The 22,998-nt window shown below is 29.4% G+C and overlaps 2 protein-coding genes and 1 long non-coding RNA gene across 3 annotated transcripts in view; 1 reads left to right on the forward strand and 2 right to left on the reverse strand.

Annotated features, from left to right (window-relative positions):
- Positions 1–5,349: 5,349 nt before the first annotated feature.
- Positions 5,350–6,704, reverse strand: LOC149033817 (uncharacterized). Its single transcript, XR_016178976.1, has 3 exons — positions 6,611–6,704; positions 5,582–5,706; positions 5,350–5,501 (listed from the first exon to the last, which is right to left on the reverse strand). It is a non-coding gene; the product is annotated as an uncharacterized LOC149033817 (long non-coding RNA).
- Positions 6,705–6,876: 172 nt separating this feature from the next.
- Positions 6,877–10,273, reverse strand: LOC149033818 (uncharacterized). The gene is made up of 8 exons (XM_089171138.1): positions 10,140–10,273; positions 9,637–9,887; positions 8,214–9,555; positions 7,773–8,156; positions 7,572–7,702; positions 7,405–7,494; positions 7,169–7,279; positions 6,877–6,961 (listed from the first exon to the last, which is right to left on the reverse strand). Exons 3-8 carry the CDS (start codon positions 8,789–8,791, stop codon positions 6,894–6,896), a joined length of 1,362 nt encoding a protein of 453 aa, XP_089027264.1. The 5' UTR covers positions 8,792–9,555; positions 9,637–9,887; positions 10,140–10,273; the 3' UTR covers positions 6,877–6,893.
- Positions 10,274–13,480: 3,207 nt separating this feature from the next.
- Positions 13,481–22,998, forward strand: part of LOC107073434 (vitamin K-dependent protein C-like) — a 71,572-nt gene continuing 62,054 nt past the window's right edge. Inside the window, exon 1 of the mRNA XM_089169800.1 lies at positions 13,481–13,709. The gene's annotated coding sequence lies outside the window, so the exon portion shown is untranslated. The remainder of the gene's footprint in view (positions 13,710–22,998) is intronic.

Below are 22,998 nucleotides of genomic sequence, written 5' to 3' on the forward strand. Positions count from 1 at the left end.
GTCAGCACCGAGCAGGTGCGAGACGCCACATATATATATATATATATTGTTGAGGATTTAACCTGCCCAATGAGAACTCGCGACAGTTGTCGCTCTGTGCGGACTCGCCATAACTCATCACGGCGGTTGAAAAATCATCTTGACGCCGGCTTGTCAGTCAGTCCAGTGCTGTCAGATCGTGGGTAAATCTTACCCTCTCCCTGTGCCACTGAGATTGCACACAATGAAAGTTTTCCATGTCTCGTGTGTTTGGGATGTCGAAAGAAGTCGAGTGTAACCGAAGTTAGCGGGTACGCCGGAGTGGCACACTATGAAAGCGACTCGTGTCGTCCGAACACATGGACACGAGTCGCTTTCATAATGTGCCACTTCGTGGCCAACCGCCAACTTCGGTTACATTCGGCTTTCCTCCGAAATCCCAAACACACGGACATGGAAAACTTTCATTGTGTGCAATCCCAGTGGCACAGGGAGAAGGTAAGATTTACCCACGATCTGACAGCACTGTAAGAATGTCCTTTTGTACTGTCCCAGCAGGGCGTACGGACTGTGGGTAAGTGGGGAGGCGAGAGATGGGGGTGACTAGAGGGGCGCTTCGGTAGTTACTAGTAGTTGATCGATGCTTACAATGAGTATCGATCTAGACCTTTAATCGATGGAGGTGGATGCGCGCGAATTTTGAATACTGCTAATTACCGTACGATCCTTTCGGATCGTACAAAAAGTAATAAGATTGATATCAATTTATTCATTAAACGAATAATAATTTTAAAATAGATTTACTGTGTATATGATTTGGAACACTGTTTATCAATTATTATTATTTATAAACTTTGTCAGTAATGATGTATAGAATAATTCTGTGACTAATCTCTGTGTATATAAATATTTATTCTTTTTTTTTTCTTTTGCTATTTTGAACGTAGTTTACACTATTCAGTGTTAAGAGACTATTTTTGTTCGATACAAGAGGAAAGAATAATAATATTATTATGTGATCTATACCGAATAAATTTTGAAAAATCAACAAAAAAATTCATATAACGAATAATAATCAGTCCTTTATAAATTAGTAGATATATTAAAGACTTAAATACAGAAATTGACCTCTACTGATGTTGCCTTAAGCTTCACTGATAAACTGGATCGTATATTCCCTGCAACCCTTTCCCCGTTTTTAATTATTATTTTTTGTGATATATGAGTGGGCTGACGCTAACTGTCGTTCGACGTTACGTGAACGCCCCCTATATAATAAATACAGTAGTAATATATTTTGTATAGACATATATATAGCTTTTCTGTAGATGGCATTAGCGACAAGTAGTTGTTGAATACATACATATAAGACAGCTTTTAATACTCTTTAACGTTTTGTGAAGATAAGTTGGTAGTATCAGTAGGTAATTGGTGTTTATATCATAAAGTTATTTCAAATTAGAAATATCATTTTATAAGCCAACAATGCGTCATTTGCGGGAGGTGTTACTTCACTATTTTATTAGAAATGCAAACGCTTCTAAGGCTCACTAAATGCTCGTACACGCTTATGGCGAGAATATTATATCTCTAAGAACATATGAAAGAAACTTTGTGCTATTCAGGGAAGGTGATTTCAACTTAGACAGACCTACTGTAAAACGACTAAATAAAGAACGGTTAATTGAAGAATTAGTGCGTCTAAAACTTGAAGATCCGAGTATGATTCAAGCAATGATGGCATCAATAGTAGGAGTAAGTGAAGCAACAGTTTCCAAATACGTAAGGAGTCAGGAATATCAAAATGAATAAAAACTACAGCAGGACCAAAGTTGTATACCTCTTGGTAATATATATGTATATATATTAAATACTAATATAATATATATATATATGTAATATTATTTTATATTATGGAGTTGTTAGAATAAGTAACCAAATTTGTTTCTCTGTAAAATAAGAGGTTATATTTTTAACTGATATTATTAACAATATATACACATACAAAGTTCACCAATTACCTGTAAAATAAAAGAAACGACAATTAAAGTCAATTATTCGTCTCTCCCTACAACTCTAATTTATAACTGAATTATAATAATTTATTCCTAATGACTTTTATTAACACGTTTTCTTTTCTTTTGTTCTACCTATCCGTTTCTAACTTATCATTCTGCTATATCCTCGATTACTCGACGAGACCCCCCATCAGGTGACCTAAAAGCGCGCGCAGAGCATATCAAGCGCGCTAAATTTTGAAAGAAAGTATATTCTCTTTACATATATTTCAAGTTTTTGTATACAATATATATCCAGCTAAATATTTTATTCAACAAATGCCGATTGCGAATGTGTTAATTTGTTGTGCAAGTATATATATAATATATTCGTATATTTATTAAACCTTTCGCTACGTGCGGTGACTATAGTCACCCAACGCCTGACGCTCGCTACGTACGGGCGGTGACCAGTGATCCCATTCGTACGATAATTATCGTACGCGTCACGTAATTTATAGCCTTGTACGATCCAAAATTCAGCCTGTACGATAATTTCGATTTTACGATAATTCAATATTAATCGATATTATTCGATATGTACTTAATTTTATCGATATGTCTCGAAGTTGTTTGTTTGGTTCACTCGCTTGCTCAGCGTCACGCGCCTCCCATTTCCCCCCACCCCACTGCTGTCACAGTCACAAGTCATATATACTATAAACTACCACAGCCCAATAGAACACATGAGTCTGAAAGTTGATGACCTTTTTTTTACTCATCAAATTTTGCAAACGAGTCAGTTAAACGGTTAACGTGAAAACAGAAGACACGAAGAAAATATGAAGATATAAAGAAAAGAAGCAAGAAGACAGAAGAAAACTGAAAAAACGGTTGGAAAAATTGCAAAAGATAGCAGCATAGCAGCATAGCAGCATTTGCATACCATCAATAACAGCGATAAAATCTAAACCTTCTTCTCTCTCATATATAGATTTACATTTTACAGATTTTACATTTTTTCAGTTTTTACTTTTACAGTTTTTACATTTCTAAACATATTTCTAACATTGTGACGTCACAGAAGATCATACGACAAAAAGAAGTTACTAATTTACCCGGTAAATATTTTAAAATTATTAACCCAGGTAATTTTTAAAGGATAAACATATTCTCAAAATTCAATCAAGTCTTTGTATTTTTGTAATCTATTTAATTAGTATTCTATTTATTCTGTCATTTTAATCTTAACACTTAGAACAGGACGACTTCTTCAACATATAGAACTGATTGAACAGATAGAACAGATTGAACAGATAGGACAGATATGACAGATAGGACAGATAAAATAGCCGCTACAGAATCTACTATAATTACAGTAAGTCAATAAAAATCTATGTAAACATATAGTGACATCACGTAAGATCGCACAAAAAAAGTATGTTAAAAATTGACCAGGGAAATATTTGATAATTATTAATCCAGGTAATTTTTAAAGGATAAACATATCCTCAAAATTGAATATAGTCATACAATTTTTTTCAACAATTTAATTATTAGTCTATTTATTCAGTCATTTAACGCTATAAATTAATTATGTTATGCAGATTATTACTGTTGTAACATCATCTAATGAAGAAGTCCATGGTAAAAAAATATGACCTGATCATTTTATGTATTCAATTAAACATGTTTTTATTTTAAGCTAAAAATTTATTCCCTAGGTAATAACGAACGTTTAGTTTTGCTGCTAAAAGAGAAGAGTACATTTTTATATCTATTATTGATTTTTAAGCATATTTTTAAAACTAATTTGGAAAGATATTTTGTAACACTTCTTCTTTAATTATTCAAGTTTTTATTTCTTTTGTATTTTTTATTGGTTATATTTACAATGACAGATAACACATCTCCTATGCAATTAAAAAAACAAAGCACACGGCGGCCACAAAAGTTCCGTAAGGAGTGGTTTAGTAATCCAAATTTTTGTTCATGGCTCCTGCCTCATTCTAACAAATTAAAAGCTCAATGCTCACTCTGCAAAGCAACAATCACTGCGGAGTTAACAGTTATTCGCAATCATGCGACGAGTAAATTTCATTTAATAATGTTAAAAGGTTTAACACGTTGACGCCGGCGCCGATTTTCAGTGTCTGCGCTGTGGGGCGGCACTCGAATGTAAGATGCGCTTCATCTGGCGGCGCGTGATTTTTGCCTGTTTATAACCTGGACCAAGGTGGACCACCGGTGGAACGCGCCGCCTGATGGAACAGTTAAGCGCGGGCCACCGGTAGTACAAGCCGCCCGATGAGGCAGTCTTGTGCGGGCCACCGGTGGTACGCGCCGGCGTGAACGTGTGAAATAAACAAACACAAATTGCTAGTATTATAGATAAAGCTTCAAATGAAGTTCAAAATGATTCAATGAATGGTAAAATTTCACGCGAAGAAATTAAATTGTGTGGAAGTATCTCAGACATTGAATGGTAAAAAAAAAATATTTAAATAAATATTTGTTTTTAATGTATTCAAATGAAGTATCTGTGATCAAATTTTACGCTAAAAGTTAGCGTCAAGCGTCAGCATGAAATCGCACCTTTAAACGTATCAATGACGATTACAGTTGTTTCGTAAATGCACACTTTTGGTGCGGCGGCTCGCTCAGCGAGAGTAGCGCGTCGCAGAATACGTCCGTAACGAAAGAGTTGAGAATATAAATATATTTGATTGTAAAATTAATTTATAATACACATTTTTTACACATGTACGTATGATTTGTATTAATGTAATATAGCATAAATAATATTGTATTCAGTCTTTTTATGGATGCTGATCTATGTTACTTTTTATATTAAATCTTTCTAATTTATTGTAATAAAAGTTTAGTTTTTTCAATTTATTGTATTCCGCTAAATTACTGTTGGTGTAAAATAAATGAAGGTACAATTATATATTTTATAAAAAAAAATCAGCAAAAAATAAATGATACAAAAAAAATTGCATAGAAAAAAAATAGAGAAATAGAATTAAAAATTAGTAAGAAGTGACGATAAGATTGGTAAAATTTGACTAAACAAAAGAGTCCCGATTAGACGTGAGGACGATAATGTTAATTAACAAAAATAAAACAAATATTTATTGAATAGAACATATGTGAGATTACAAGATAAATTGTTAATGTATTATAAATATCAAAGTATCAAACAACTTACACAAAATAGGAATAATTTCTAGGTACGATGTTTGGAGATTGTACATAATTTATAAATACACTTCGTTTTTAATATTTAAAATAAATTTTCTTAACGCTATGAAAAATAACAAAATATGTTTTTTAATTAATTTTCTGTATTTCGTATTATATGGAGTTAATTAATTTGAGAAATGAGTGTCTAATATAAGAGTTTACATTGAAAAAATATGTCTATTACCATTAAATAAAATATCATCTACCTGAGATACATTTTTACGGTAAATCTACTTCAGGTTTTTTTTTTAATTAAATGATTAACATTTGTTATCACATCTGAAATAAAAATGAAATATGTTTAATACTTTTTTCAATTTAGATCTAAACTTTTAAGATTAAATTTTTATGAATCTTACTTGTAACGTTTATCTAACTGAAGTACAGCAGCACTTTATTTGTTCACTTTATTCCTACAATTTGATCGTAATTTGTATCTAGGCGAAGATACTGTAACTCTTTTTAAAACTATACGTGGCTGTAACTGTAAGCAAAAATGTTTATGCATTCAAAATAAATAAAAAAATATATAGACAATATTTTAGAATTTGTTATAAACAAACAATTTTTGTTTGTACATATAATTTTTTACACATTATTAAAATACAGTAAAATTTGCATATTTATATTTGCTACTTGCATTTTTTTGCGCTTTTAAAATGCTTGATATCTTAAGATTTTTTATTAATTTTTTTAGAATAGAAAAAACCAAATAGACGAAATTTTAGAATTTGTTATGAACAAATAAACTTGTTATATATATAATGTTATACAAAATGAGACTAATATATTAAGGGTTTAAAGTACTCACCGAGGTTAATAAAACATGACTAATTAACATAGGTCCTAAAATCAACCCTTTTGTTGTAAATTAACTTTTATTATTTATAAGCTTTTGATACTATAAGGGGGTCTCTAAGTAACATTGAGTTTAAGCAGAAGAATTTGCTTAACAATACACTAGTTCAAGGATCATTTGAAAGTATATGTCAATTTATAATCCGTAAATGTTAGAATTGCATCGCGAATGAAAAGAAGATGTATCAAATATTCATGAATTATACAATGTTTGCATTAACAAAATCATCTTTAATTATTAATAATTTATTTTGACAACCTATACCTAAGAAATTTTTAAGCAAATTCCAAGTAAAAATTCAATATGTTGTCACCAGATCTACTTACGATATAAATAATACAATTTTATTTGCACCAAAAGGATTGATTTTAGAATCCTATTAATTAGACATTTTCTATTCCTCTCTCTTTTGATAAGTATTATAAGACTTTAAAATAAAACTGATTCTGATTTAATTCTGTATAATATATAATATATATAATATAATATAATCCTATATAATATAATTATTTAAACATTATTTACATACCTTGAAATTTTCATTTTTAGATGCATTGCTTGCCTTTTTCTGTTTTAAGATTTTGGAAGATTTAAGATTTTTAAGTGATTTACTTATCTTTTCTTTTTTTCCTTAAAAATATATAAATTATTAAGTATGCAACTGTTAATATAATTAATGTAGAATATAGCCGAGAGATGCACAGTAAAAATACTTCATAGTAAAAACCATTATTTATAATGTATGTTTAAATCTTTTTAAATCTAATTATATAAAATATCTTACCATCATTTTACGTGAAGTATTAGCATCTTTAGAACACTTTAGAGTGTTGCTTTTTTGTGTAGACTGCTTTTTTTTGTTTAGAATCGACACGTTCTCCTATTAATAGTAATACACACAATATATAATTTAATTTATTAAATAAACAATATATTATATATTATTAAAATAGCAGTGAAGACCCAGTCACGTTGAATTACTAGTTCTCGTCAAAAATGCACGATGAACAGCATGCAGTTAGCTATGGCACACGCAGTTAACTAACAATAAGTGTTAAAATAGCGTAATAATAAAATACTTTTTTACCAGTCCGATAATTTAATGGTGGGTATGTATTGCGTTCTCTTAATCTTGTAGCAATATTCAATTTATTTGTAATTTTATTTGTTTGCCTAGTTGTTACTTTATTTGTATCACCTTAAAAATGTTGTATATGATATATATGATATATATCATTAACTCACTATTCATCGTAAATCACAAAAAAAAAAAAGAAAAAAATCATTTATTTATATGTTAGTAGTAACCAAATATTTAAATACCTTCTAGATATGATTTCCACATTTTGCAAAACTTATTGATATTCAATGGACATCCACGGGAATAATACTTCAATAATTTTGTTGGTACAACTAAACATAATATAAATTTGTAACATTATATGTAAAAGCGTAAGTACAATCATAACTTTAAATGCCTTTAATATTACCGTTTTTAGAATTATGCGATTTTCCAACAAGTTGATAAATATCTTGGTTCATATCTTTGATTAATGTTGAGGATAATCGTTCATGAATGGGATGAGTTTTGAGCTTTTTATTAATTACATGGCCAGCATCGCTACATAAATGAAAATAATATAAGTCGTGTATCCATTAATAAGATGAAATGCCTTAAAATCCTTACATACTTGACCAATTGTCCTTCAAAAACCAAGCTGAACCCATCAGTTAAAGAAGAATCAAATATAACTCGTGGTATCCAATTAGATAATAATTTAGGTTTCTTTAATTCTAATAAAGATAGATCTTTATTGAATTCAGTTTGAATATCATTACCTTTTGCAATTGGAAAGCTTTCATTTTTATTATATTTACTTTCATAAATTTTATTATCATTTCTAATCTCTTTGTCGGATATTAATTGATGATCATTTTCATAACTATCACTTGTATTATATAAAACAGTTCTAAGCACTGATTTATCATTAGCTATATTTTTATTCGCATTCGTATCATAGTAATTTTCTAGAATAGGACTTTTTACAATGTCCAAATTTTTCTGATGTAATGTCCTGCTTTAGTTTCGATATTATTTGATTATTGTTATTACTGGTACTATTTTTACTAACTTCTTTGATTGTATCAGGCTTATTCGTATCAACAAATCTTTTTTTATTTGTGGTATTTCTAGATTGTGTACTACCACCTCTGTTTTATTCTCCTGTTTTTTCCATCTTGATTCCTCTATGCTAGAATTAGAATTATTAGAAAAACTATCACTTTTTCTTTTATTGAATCTTTTAGTATGATACTTCATATTTTCCTCATTTTTCTCGTTTGTATCTGCTACAAATTCTGAGAAATCTTCAAATTCACTAGAACTTGTAGAAATAAGATTACAGAATAGTTTTTCTCTTCCTTGCTGATTTGTACACTGTTTCACTAATATTTTTCTATTTGACAATATCATGTCAGATACGATTCTAGGTTTATCCGCATAAGAATTACTTTCAAATCTTTTAGCATCTCCTTTATCTGATCGTTGTAAAGGCATATTATTTATCTCTTTTAACCTGTTGCTAGTATCTTGTTCTTCTCTTACAGCTATCTTTAAAGTTCTATGCAATTTATCTACATTGCTCCTAGTGCAATTAGATGATTTTGTTAGTAGCGGCACATCATTAGATCTTCCATAGATATTTATCATTTCGTTATTTTGTACTTGGGTGCTATTGGCAACATTACATTCTAGTCTAGACAACAAAATATTTTTATCAAAATTCAAAATTTCGAATAATTTTAAAATATGTTTTATAGGCACATCTTTGTTTAACAGATTCGTAACAATTGCATTCTGTTTATCTTCTGAAATGTTGCTTTTCTTCTTTTTTTAGAAAATGACTCGATTGATTATTATTTATATTTTTATATTTTATTAGATTTTTCTTATCTAAATTATTATTATTGATATTATATTTATTTTGTATTACATTAGAAGCAGGTAAGTCTTTTGAATTGGGTACATAAGTTTTATTATATATATTACTATTGTTTTTAACTTCTAGAATCGGGCTATTGCATTTTTGACGACAAAAAGAACAAAAATGTACTTTGAATTCAAAGGCCTTTTGTGTTCGTGCTTTTTTCATACATTTCACTGTATACTGATGAAAATCATTGTAGAAACCTCGCTTAACCAATACTTTCCAAGAATCTGTTAAACTTTTCCAATCCTCGGGAAAACCATTTTGAAATTTAAATCGAATAAAAATCGGTAATTCTAAAATAAAACAATAACATCTATTAAAATTAAATTATCATTTTAGCCAAAAATTTTCAAAAAGTTTCAAAATCTTGCCCTCCCAACAATCTGCAAGTTTTCCATTGAGATGATATATGTTATTAAACATTGATTCAACTTTTGTGGCAGTCAATCTTTTATTTATGGGCTGACTATATATAAAGTTTCCACTGTGTAAAATAAATATAACAAAAGATAAATGAAAAAGAAATTACAAGTTATTTTAAAATAAATTAATTTGTTCAAATTACCAATCTGAGGTTCCAGTAATAATCAAGTGATATTCTTCATTTAACATAACTCTCCAATTAAAAAAATGTATAATTTGTTTATCTTCAGGAGTTGTAATAATACTTTTTCGATTAAAATTATAGATATTCTCATGATCGCTTTCATTTCTTAAATTTTTGTTTTGCAATTTAACAAAATTTGCATTTCTAATCCTTTTCATTGGTAATAAAGACATATTTATGTTCACTTAAAAGTCAACAGCTATGTTTACCTGAAATAATGATAAATTATTATCCTTTACAGACACTTCATCTTCAATTAATAAATTTTAATTATCGAAGCAATCTTTTAATCATTCAAATTTTTAAAAAAAATTTAATCATTTTCAAATTTAATCATTCAAAAGAAGTTTCAATCTCAAATTTTGGATTGGTTAGCAAAGATTTTCCGGATTTCCAGATATTTTTTTAAATGTAAATTAATGTAAAAGTGCAAAAAAAGTATATTTTCGCGACTTGATTACCTTTTTTTTTTTAGTCTTGTCAGCATTTAAGCAGCTCGAAGCTCGATATATAGTAGATATCGCGAATTTTTCGATTCAACGATACATAGATAAGAGTGTGTAGGGCGATAAGAGGCGCTGCAATTCGAAACATAATCAACATAATCCAGACATATCGAAAATTACATTCTTGTCACATATCAAACTAGAATGTACGATCGTACAATGCTTCAAATTATGTTACGTGTACGATAATTATCTACGCATATTTATGCTAAAAGTAACCTACGCCCTTTTGGAGAGAAAGGGAACATAATCTTATTGGCCATCAGTACCCACTGGAGGTGAAGGTGGGAGCAAAAATCGGAAAATCTCTGACTCCCACCGCTTTCAATTGTTATCGCCAATGGTTTTCTCCCTAGCAACCATCAATAGTTATCTCCTTAGCAACCGTCTGTTTGCTTTACTCCACAGAAAAACTGTGGATAAAGTAAAACCTTTTCTTACATTTTTGAAAATATATCAAAAAGTAAGCGAGATAAAGCGATTTTTTATAAATTATGTTTTGTAGACAATTTTATTTGCTACAAAAGATGTCTAGTACAAAGATATTTTATTTCCCTTACTTTTCGAGATATAATAAAAAAAAATATGATTACCCTCTTACCTGATACTTTTTATTAAGTTTCACCACTGACAATGACAGCGCAAGGTCTTGCCCTTTCGGATTTTGTTCAAATTTTGCAGGATGATAGATTTTGCTGAAGAAAAGGTGGGAATTGTTTTTTTATTTTTTTAATATATCTCGAAAAGTAAGGGAGATAAAATATCTTTGTACAGGACCTTTTTTGTAGCAAATAAAATTGTCTACAAAACATAATTTATAAAAAATCGCTTTCCTTTGCTTACTTTTTAAGATATTTTCAAAAATCTATCATGCTGTCACAGATGCGCGCGAGACTCTCGAGCTATAGAGAATATATAAGAAAAAAAGAATACATATAAGAAAAAGTGTTTTATCGCGTTATACTGTTTTCATTGAGACGAAGCCAACAATATATTGTCTATCTCTCTTGCACGCATGTAAGCTAAGAGTTTGCGCATGCGTGCCATGGTGATCTGCAACGTCACAATGAGTAAGAGGAGATAGCTTCATTTTCTATTTCCTTCTACAAAGGCGTAGGACTAATGTATAAATTATCTGTTTTTAAATAGGGATATTTCCTGCAGAAAAATATCTATAAATATAAATCCAACACTAAAATTTAAAAAATAATTAAAAAATTCATATGAAAAAGAAAATTTTTTTTAAATAACCCGTTTTAAGTGAAATATCAAGCAAAAACCGTTTTCACCCCTTGATTTTTAATAGAAGGATAAAAAAAAAAATTTTTTTTTCTCCTACGATTGTTCTTTGTAATTTTTTAAAGATAATAAAAAAAAAATTTTTAAAAGTCCAATTTTTATATTTTTTATTGAATTTTCATTTTTTGAGTACTTTGAACCGTCGTAGGGGTGAAAGGGTGCGTTTTAGGGGAAAAATGGTCTTATATAGATAGGCCTAAAATTTTATGCTCTACAACTTTTATTTAAAATTTTTTTTGATATTTTCAACATATAATCCAAAAATCGTATTTTGGGGTAGTTTTTAATTTTTTTTCACCCCTTTCCCGGTGGTTGAGAACTTTTTTACTTTGCCCACAGTTTTGTACGCATTTTTCTGATAATTTCCATATTTTTTCAGCCGTATAGCTCAAAAACCCGATTTCAGGGCTATTTTGACTAAACTATAAAATCTACAGAAAGGACTGAATACTAGTTTTTGTCTACCTCTGCTACACTTAAAACTCTCCTACATACATACATACATATACATAAACATATGCATATAATATAAATTTCATAGCATATATGATATGCTTTATTCCCCTTAACAACTTTCCTAATTTTTTTGAAGCGTTATTCTTCTGAATTTTTCCTTTCTTTCGAATCCCCACTTCGCATCTGTTCGAATGACAATTGATCGTATGATCGTTTGGCTTTTGGTCACGTACGCCATAAGCACGCAGTGCCGCACACGCCGCACACGCCGCACACATACATATCATTCTCGTGTACTCATACTCACACTATCAGATCACGACAAAAGAAAGAGTATTTTCCTTGGTTTTACTTTTAAGGATATCGTCTCAATTGTATCAATCAATCGTCCGAACACATGGACACAAGTCGCTTTCATAGTGTGCCACTCCAGCGTGCCCGCCAACTTCGGTTACACTCGACTTCTTTCGACATCCCAAACACACGACATGGATAACTTTCATTGTGTGCAATCCTAGTGGCACAGGGAGAGGGTAAGATTTACCCACGATCTGACAGCACAGGCTAAAGATTGGATCTTTCCGATACTTTCGGATCGGGTAAGTTCGGGAGACTTCGGCGCATTTATAATACACCAAGCAATATTACCAAATGGTGTCATCTTTCAAATAAAATAATACATGCTCGCTCTTTCCGTCGGAAAACTTACACACATACATTCTATCGCCGCACGCAATAAGAACATTTCCCAGATGTATCGAACTTTTAGAAATATTCCTACACACGCACGCACACATGTACTCTTTATTTTTACTCTCCTCTCACATATGTTCAAATGTTCTGCGTGACATATTAACATAGGTTCAAATGTTCCGCTGCGCACTTACTGAAACATACAGCCGTATAAACAATTATTTTTTTTAAATTATTTAATTATTTTAGAAATAAATTAATGTAATAAAAACCTAGCTGTATGCGAATGCAACGTTGTGTCAAATACATTTATATATTATATATATATTATATTATATTATATTATATTATATATATATATATAATAAATTATCTATATAGAAAAACGTTGCTGTTCTAGCAAAAATCTCTCTTTTATTGTAACGAGTGCTTAGTAGATAAAATAAATATTATTTAGATATTTAGCTGATTACCCAAGAGTTAAGCTTTCACGTAATAAACATTTTCTCTTACATTTATGCGGCCTTTTTATACACACTAATTTTTTTTACTTGGAAAATTATTATATATCTTTATTGTTAGGTACTAAACCGTTTTTTGTTATCTTCTACTCTTAAAAGTATCGTCATTAAAGGCAATTGTCAGATCATGTTAGTTATCTAAGCCAATGAGCCTCGTGGACGTCAGTAGGAGTATCCAATAAGGAACAAAGTGAGCATATCCTACAAACTGATTCGCTGTAGAAGAGAAGTAAGGGAAGTGAAGTGAAGTGGGGGCAGGCATAAGTTTATAAATAGAATCAAGATGCGAAGCGAGCCACTTCTGTTTGATCTGTTAAGTATTATGTTTCTATTTTTCGTTGTTAAGTTTGAATGTGTATTACGTAAAATCAGTGATTTTTTTTATATGGATTGGTCGTTAACAAAAAAGATTAATTTTGATTAAACATAATCAAGTTTGATAGAGAGTATTTTTAGTAAAATTAAATATTACTCGCGACTAGTATTATTTTATTATTGGTTATTGAAAATGTGTGTGTCCTAGAGGCCCAATTCACGAGAGCTACTACAAAAAGGGGTAAGAATCTTATTAAAATTCTTAATACATTGCATACGGCGTTTTGTTCATTCATGGCCCACATATTTTATGATGCTCTTTTGTGTGTATTAACATTACTCAATTCAAGAATATTGCTAAAATTGTAAAGTTCATTTTCGTTATAAGTATTATTTAGTACATTTGATAAATCATCAAACAAAAATTGATCTAAATTTTTATTTTCATTAGGTACTATTTTAAAATTAGTGTCTATTTTATAACATAATTCTTATTATAAATTATCATTGAAAGATTGAAAATATAATTGATTTTTAAAAAGCTGTTATCCTTACAAATTATTATAATACACGATTCTTGAAATAACAAAATGCCGAACAATAAACCCTTTTATAGGGTAAGATGTGTAATATATATAGTATGTAACTATATTATAATATATATTTATGTATATATATGACCAGAAGAAATGTTCAAGAATAGGACGAGGTGTTGTTCTGAAAAGAAAAACGACGATTATGTCTATTGCTCACTTTTCACATTCACTTTCTTAGCCTATTAAATCTGTCTTATTTATTTAAATTTCATAATTAAAATTTATTTAAATATTTATTTAATCTGATCTATACATGTAACGTTTTTTCTTTCCTTTGTCTCTCTTATTTATATATTCAATTTGGTCTGTACACGTAACATCATTTTTATAACCTTCTTACTTATAAAAGCGCGCATAATTTAAGCGGAAGAAAACACACTTTTTTTACATATATATGTGTACAGTAATTAATAATGACCGTCTGATTTTTACGTTCTCGGACTCTGTAGACATTAATATTTTGTTCGTTAATCATTTGTAAGGAGAATACGCGTGACTTCGTTATTTGGTAACGTAACAAGAAAATTTATTTTTAATTCCCTAATTCTATCTATTCAGCCCAAAAAAATCAGAAAACGATATATACCCTCAATATTTTAATATTTTGATAACATTTTAATTTCTTATTTTAATTATTTCTTCTTTATTCACTCTATCGTCTATTGTCATTTACTCTCATCTTTTTCCTTACTTTTTCTTTCTTTGAAATCCCTACTTCCTTCCATAGCAGATAATCGGTCTTATGACCGTGTTTTGTTTTCGGTTACGCATTAAGTACGCGCCATACACGTACCACATACATACATACATACATACATACATACATACATACATACATACATACATACATACATACATACATACATACATACATACATGCATACATACATACATACATACATACATAATATACTCATTTCCTATACTATACAACGCGGACAAAAGAAAGAATAACATTTCTTGTAGCTTTACTTCCAAGAAAATGATCTTATTTTAAATATACTTATATTTACACTTCTAACAGGATATAAATATAGGATTGAGCCTGCGAGAGTGAGACGGAATATAGTTATACAGTTTTTTCTATTCTCGGTCTCCTCTTTATGCTATGCTTCGTAGTTATCGCTCCTGGTTGTATATTTGTGCGTTTGCATACTACAAAGCGTAGACACGTATTCTTTCGATACTCGAAATGTTTGTAGGTAGGAGCGATAGAAGGGTAGAAGGAATAAACAGAGATAAGCACGTAGGTATGCGACAAAAGTATAAGGTCCAAACGAACCGACGGTCGAAATAAAGAAAGAAGATGCGTGGTCTGTTTATATTTTACCAAACTTTTGATTTCTTTTCTATTTAAAAATGTTTCTATTTTATTGAAAAATTAATATTAAATTATTTATTTAGCAAATATTATAATTACAATTATGAAATATATAGAATTTAATAATTGTATGTCGTCAATATTTTAAAAAAATATGAAATGATTATCACATATATTAGAGAAAAAAATTAAACAACATTTTAGAATATTTTTCCTATAAAATATCCAAAGACCTGTTTTTTAATTATAATGTTTGCGTATTTAGGAAATTTATACTAATTTTTCAATAAACTAAAAAATTTATTAAATACAAGAAACTAGACACGTTACAAAAACAAATAAACCTTATTTACTTTATATTTCCAATAAGAATAAAATAATATAACTTATTTTACAAAAATAGAAAAAAATATAGAAAAAAAATTTTTTTTTTAATTTTTAATATTATAAAATAAAACAACGGAAATGATAAATAAATTTTAAAATCGTTGTAATTCAAAACCCGATGAAACGAAAAAGATACCACAATTGTTCCCTTCTTTTACAGCATCTTCAGGTATTAGTTGCAACACAAAAAGAAATACTTTGTGTGTTTTAACCCATAATAAAGATATCTCACATTCATAGAAAGTATAAAAAGTTTAAAAGAAAAAAAATTCATCTACCAGAGTTTCAAAAAAAAATATATTATATTTACTTAGGTTAAGATAGGATATCTTTCCACTGACAAACATTCTACCATTTTTGTTTCTATCTATGGTTATCGCATTTAGTATTCCATTTTTATTGCTTGAATTGGAAAAAGTGTACTTTCTATCAGATATTCCACCCAGATACTATACCAATGCCGTTTGTTATTTTTATTATTTTAATTATAATATTTCCGTATTTAAAAATTTTTTACATATTTTCAATAACATAGATACATTTTTAAATAGAAAAAACTGGAAATGTGACAAACAAGTAAACCTTTGCTATTTTATTTCAATTAAAAATACAATAATACAACTTATTTTTAAAATATATAAAAAAAAATTTTGTTTTTATTAGAAAAATTAAAAAAATTAATAAAATAATTTATAAATTAAAACGACAACACTTGTTTTCTTCTTTTTCAAGCATCTAAAGCTATTATTTACAACTACTAAAAATACTTATATATGATAACTCATGATAAAGATATCTCCAATTCAAAGAAAGAATATCGTCTACCTGAGTTTCAAAAAAGGATATACTATATTTATTTAGATTTAGTCGATGTATTTTCCGTTGACAAACATTCTACAATTTTTTTTGTTTCGATTTATAGCTAGCGCATTCGATATTAAATCTTTATGAGTAGAATTTGGAAAATGTTAGTTTTTGTTAGCTACCTACACCCCAAGATCGGTTCCTTTTCATGAGAACAGAATTATAATAAACAGAGAAGGTCCGTTGAAATTTGATCTATATTTATAATCGTTATTATCGACGCGATAATATTCATGCCTATAGTATTTTTTTTACAACGTGTCATATCTTTTTTATTTAAAAATGTTTCTATTTTAGTGAAAAATTAGTATTAAATTCTTTATTTCGCAAATATTATAATAAATGATTATGAAGTATATAGAATAAATAATATTTGTATTGTCTGAAATATTAAAAAAAAAGGATTACCAAATACATCAAAAAAAAGAATTAGAGAATACTGTGGAATAAATAAGGAGCAGCTGACAAATTCCATTCAAAAGCAAGTAAAATTACTGTTATATTTTTATTTTGCTTCTTTATAAAATATATTTGATGCATAAAGACAAAATATGTCTATTCAATTTGATTCTAATATGTTTTTATGAAAAATATTCAAAAAAGATGTACTGACCTATGCATATATGAAAATTATATTACAAATTATGATATTTGCGTATTTAAGAAACTTATACTAATTTTTCAATAAAACAAAAACATTTTTAAGATGTTGAACGCCCAGCATGAATCGGTGGAGCTTACCACGGAGCTGAAATTTGAGACTCGTAGTGTACACAGTTCGATAAGCTGAGAGAGCGATACGATTCAATGCATTTTTTTTATTTTTCGTTGTTCAGATCTTTATTTAGACGAGAGTATTTAGAAAGATAAGTTTATGGTCCAAGAATAAGGACGAGATATGTTATAAATAATAAGGGTCTCGCGAAGTGTGGTCGGCTACAGAGTTGAAAAAACATTTCTAGAGAATATCTTTATTAGATCTTTCATTGCATTTTACCAGAAACTTCGTTCAGTCCAGCAGTTTTTTACATATGTTTTTCGTAACGTCTTTATTTCATCTATCCTAAAATGTTTGTTATATAGTGCATGAATGTAGATGAAAACGGGACATAGAAAACTATACTAACAAAAAAATTTTATACCTGAGTTTCAAAAAAAGGATTACTTATATTTACTTAATTTCTGACGAATTATATTTCCTTTGATAAACATCCTACCATTTTTGTTTGTATCTATGGCTATCGCATCCAGCATTTCATATTTATTGCTTGAATTGTGGAAAGTGCACTTTTTATCAGCTATTTAACCCAGAGACCATACTAGTGACCTTTATTATATATAGTAATATTATATAAAATAAATCCTACAATTATCTTACTCTTTAAACTGTCCATTCGTCTTATTCTCTCGAAACTTAGATTTTTGAAGGTTTCACTTCTAACACGTGTGATCTGCACACATGATTTTTTTTATTATATTTAATATAGAGTTCCCGTAAAGTCTAACAGCACCTAGCGTCGGCCACTCATATATGGACCGTTTCTTTTTGAAAGTTGTGTAAATCTACTTTCTCTTGTTACAAGAAAATTAAAATTTAGTATATCTGTTCATTAATAAATTTAGGCAAATTATATGAAGCCTGCCAATATTTCTACAAATTTATCAATATTTCATTTAATTATATAGATTTGTTTTAGGTGAATTTTACTAAACTAAAGTATATTTATGGGCTGCAAATATATCCTACAATTATCTTACTCTTAAATATGTCTATTCGTCTCATTCTCTCGAAACTTAGTTTTTTAAAGGTTTCACTTCTAACACGTGTGATCTGCACACATGATTTTTTTTTATATACATATTTCACATACGGCACAAAACCATAGAGGTAGGTACTACAAAATACTGCTTTCTGTTCATTCCTAAATTTCTTTTATCGTTACATTTCCATATATTATCTTTTGATTAAGACTTTTATATGTTGATTAATAAGTGGCTATCAGTTCAAAATACTGTTTTTAATGAATAATAATGAATAATTAATTTTTATGATATAAATACTATTATAATTATGCATTTTTTTTTTAAATATTGAATAAATATTCATTTCAGTTGTGCGAGGAATGTTATCAATATTTCATACATTTTAGCTGATTAGATTAAGGTAGAAGTAGAAATATATTTTATTACTGATAGTACATACATTTTTATATGTTTAAATTTATTAATTAGTTTAATTATTTATGAATTATCTATTTTATATTTATCATGGTAATACATTTAAAAATAGATATCTTTTTTGTAATTTTGAATTGTGGGGGTTAAGATAGAGAGAAATATATAGATAAACTGATGATGAACTGAAATATATGTGTGTACTAGTCCATAAAATTAATTGTGATGTGATGTCGAGCGGTATTTACATAAGTTTACAAAAAGTGGCGTGGTTACAAAAATACAGAATACAAAAGAGTTACAAATATAAAACCAACTGACTGTGAGAGATTTGCAGAATAACAGATAACAGACAGATGCAGACAGACTAACTCAAGACTGAAGACTAAGGACTGACTAAGGACTGATACCCACATAACACGATAAGTTTTGAAATCTTTTAGCGAAAATTTTCGTAAAATATTCCTAAAAAATGTTTCAGATACCTCGCAGGCATCATTCCAAAATATTGTGAAAAGGATTTATAAAAGATTTTACCAAAATATATTAAGAACATTTTAAATATATTTTACAGAAAAAGTAATTAAATTGTTTAAAACTATTTGTATGAAACCTAGCAGAAATCTTGCAAAAAGATTTTATAAAATATCTCCAAAAAGTTAGTAAGAATATTATTAAAAATATTTCAATAAATTTTGCAGAAAGGTTGTTAAATATTTCTAGTAATCATGTTTTCAAATAAATCTTTTATAAATTTTATAGCAACCTTTCAAATAATATTTCTCAAAACATTTTTGAAAATTTTCTCTCAATCTTTTGCGATATGTTCTGAAAACCTTTTTATGAAATATTTCAAAAAAATATTATTTTTCGCGAAATCTTGGTGAAAAAATATTTCTACAAATTCTTGCAGAATAATTTTGCAAAGATTTCACACAATATTTCAAAAAAGTTTGTAAAAATATTATAGAAATTATGTCAAAAACTTTTTTCAAACATATTTAGGTTGGTGCATATGAAATGTCGGATTCTTTTTACGTGCAAACGTTTCCCTTCCTGTTTTCGTTATGCTTTGGTTTTTGGCATAACCTCGTTTATAGTCGTACTGTCCATCTCCAGAGTCACATTTTAACAAAGGAGATTTTCTAAAAAGTGATCCCTTTTGTTATTTGTTTTGAATTTTGTACCGATATGAATTCCACCGAAATTCGTGTCATTTTCTTGTATGAGTATAAACTTAGTAATAATGCTGCAAAAACTGCACGCAACATAAACCAGGCGTTGTGAGAGAATACTAATAACGATCGAAAAGTGCAGCGTTGGTTTGAAAAATTTCGGTCTGGTGATTTTTCCCTACAAAACGAACCGCGAGGGAAGACCCAAAACGACCGTGAAAAATGATAATCTGAAGGCATTGGTGGAAGCGAATCCAACTATATCCACGAGGGAACTTGCTACTAGGATGGAAGTTAACCATACAACGATATTGCGACATTTTTCTGAAATTGGCAAGGTGTAAATCCGACATTTCATATGCACCAACCTAATAGATATTTATACCTTTAAGTCCGGCGATACATTTAACCCTTTCGCTACGGTGGCCCTCGCCGCGGAGTACCTCGTCTAGAACGGAGCGCCGTACCGAAAGTGGGAACATTTAGCGCGCGCAGTCTTTAGCATTCGGAGCCAAGACTTTTGTCTCAAAAACGACTTTGTGACATTACTTTTAGAAACAAAATGATTTGTGTTCATAATTTTTCCATGGATATATTTTTAATTCAACAATACAATTAATATTTTTTTATTATACAACAATATAGGAACTATAATTATAACATAATATTGAACAGTAATTTTTTAATAATAATATTCTGTATGAAATTTTTCAAAACACGGATATACACATAAACCAACATCACAGTTCTCACATTGATATCGTGTTTGACTGCTTTTATTGTTCTTTTTGCATACCACACATTTTCTTAGTGGATTTTTTCTCTTCGTCTTGTTATTCTCATAAAGTGATGGGAAATGTCTTGCAGTAAGACGCGTTGTGTTATTATGACCAGATTTATTAACATTCTTCGTGGCTTTCGATGAATGGTAGCGTCTTAAAATTTGTCGAATTAATTCAAGATGGAATTTAGCCATCGATATAAATTTCCCACTTTTCAACTTATATAGACAATAAGCGTTCCATATGCATATATCCAATAAGTGGAAAAAATACTTTTTATACCACTTTAAATTTTTCCTTTGGGAATGAATTGTACTTCTTATCATATCAGTCTTATCCACGGCTCCCATAGAACGATTATAATCAACGACACACTTTGGTTTTATGATCATTTCCTTTGTGCGATAATGGATTTTTGTATCGACAAATTCTTCGGTGTGAAAGGTCGATAACATATACACCTCCCTTTTGTCATGCCATTTCATGGCTAGCATACATTCTGACGACCAGAACCCGCCTCGCCTTTTTTCAATTTTTTATCCATTCTTGGCATACCTTTGCGTCTTTTTTTTACGAATGCCACAGGCGTTAGTACCATTCATGTGCAAAAAAAATAAACAGTGCTGGACTTGCGTACCAGTTATCAACAAATAGAGTATGCCCTTTTTCTAAATATGGTCTGAGTAGCTGGACAACAATGTTCCCAGATTTTCCAAGATTTGCATCTGTGTTGGTAATATTGGAGAGGGATCCGTCGTAAATTATAAAGTCTTGAATAAATCCAGATTCCTTATCACATAACACAAAGGACCTAATACCAAATCTGTTCCTCTTTGATGGAATATACTGTTTGAAGGACAATCTGCCCTTATATAACAACAAACTTTCATCAATGCATAAATTTTGGAAGGGATACAACGCATTCTTGAAGCTTTCTCTAAGCATATCACAAATTTTCCGAATTTTATATAATCTATCAACATTAGCTTGCGTATCATTAGTATTAAAATGTAATATTTTTAGTAAATATAAAAATCGGTCCCTTGACATTATTTCACCAAAAATTCTGCTTCTCAAAAGCTCATCGTTTGCCCAATACTCAGAATGAGATAGTTTTTTACTTCGCGACATCACCATCAGAGGAAACGATACATTTCAGCAAGAGAAGTCCCTCGTGAAGGACTCGGAGCGTTATTATTATTTATGCATTCCTCATAATCGTTTGTTGTTTTGACGATAAATTCCACAAAGCTCTCGGAGAAAAATAACTGGAAGTAGTCAAGAATTGATGCGGAGTGGCTAATTGGTACTCTTATTCCTGAATTTCGTTTCGAAAATTGATGAAATTTGGGTCGCGCCGGTTCGGTAGTCCATGCAATATCCAATATATTTTTTTCCGATTTTGTCGAATTTTGTTCCTCGGATTCTGAGGTGCTCACAATATACTCTTTCGAGTTCTTTTGTACGAAGTAATAATATCATCTTCCGATTGCGATTCATTATGCCGCTTTCTTTTATTATTTTGATTTTTATTGTTTTTAATCATTTTCTGGAACGGGTCAAATATTTAAAAATTTATTGCAATTGCAGAAAAATATAAAAGTTAGAAAAATAATCAGTTATACCTTTGTCTTGCTGTACGTCTGATATATTATTTATATAATTTTAATATAATTATATCACAATTCACTATATTTATATAAATTTACTGCAATTTTGTCACTGATACGTCTGGTTTTTATCCTCTGATACATTCGACTTACGACTAACTGAGTATAATTATACATTTGAGGCCCACGGGTCAATGACAAAACAATGTCGAAAAAAATCGGACGTTGCAATAGCGCTTGCAATTGTTTGCGAACAGAAATACACGAAGCGATACCATTTATCTTAACACATTGTACGCCGGTGGCATCTGAGCCATTCAAAGTCTGAGCGCCGGCACCGTGTCAACCGCCTTAAGCGTGGGCGCCGGCATGATTCGCTTGTTGACGACCAATGAATAGGTGAAGAAAATATTTAAAATTTTATACATTATTGTAAAACACTAAATTTGGTTTGCATATTCGTTATATGCAATTTAACGATAACGAAAAATAGAAGCAAAATAAACAAATTTAATTTATAATTATAAAAAAATACACCTGTTTTATTTGATGATTGATTATATATTATATATATTATTATATATTATATATATATATATAATATAAACACAAAGAAAAAT

This window comes from Polistes dominula, unplaced genomic scaffold (assembly GCF_049000335.1).
Source record: "Polistes dominula isolate Pdom_NZ unplaced genomic scaffold, Pdom_raw_medaka contig_286, whole genome shotgun sequence".
Taxonomy (NCBI): domain Eukaryota; kingdom Metazoa; phylum Arthropoda; class Insecta; order Hymenoptera; family Vespidae; genus Polistes; species Polistes dominula.

Excerpts from the sequence above, each read along its gene's own strand:
- LOC149033818 (XM_089171138.1), bottom strand. The coding sequence starts at position 8,791 with ATGATAAATATCTATGGAAGATCTAATGATGTGCCGCTACTAACAAAA. Across the intron at positions 7,703-7,772 it reads TTTGAAGGACAATTGGTCAA|CGATGCTGGCCATGTAATTA; the intron begins GTATGTAAGGAT and ends TCATTTATGTAG. Across the intron at positions 7,495-7,571 it reads ATCGCATAATTCTAAAAACG|TTGTACCAACAAAATTATTG; the intron begins GTAATATTAAAG and ends TATTATGTTTAG.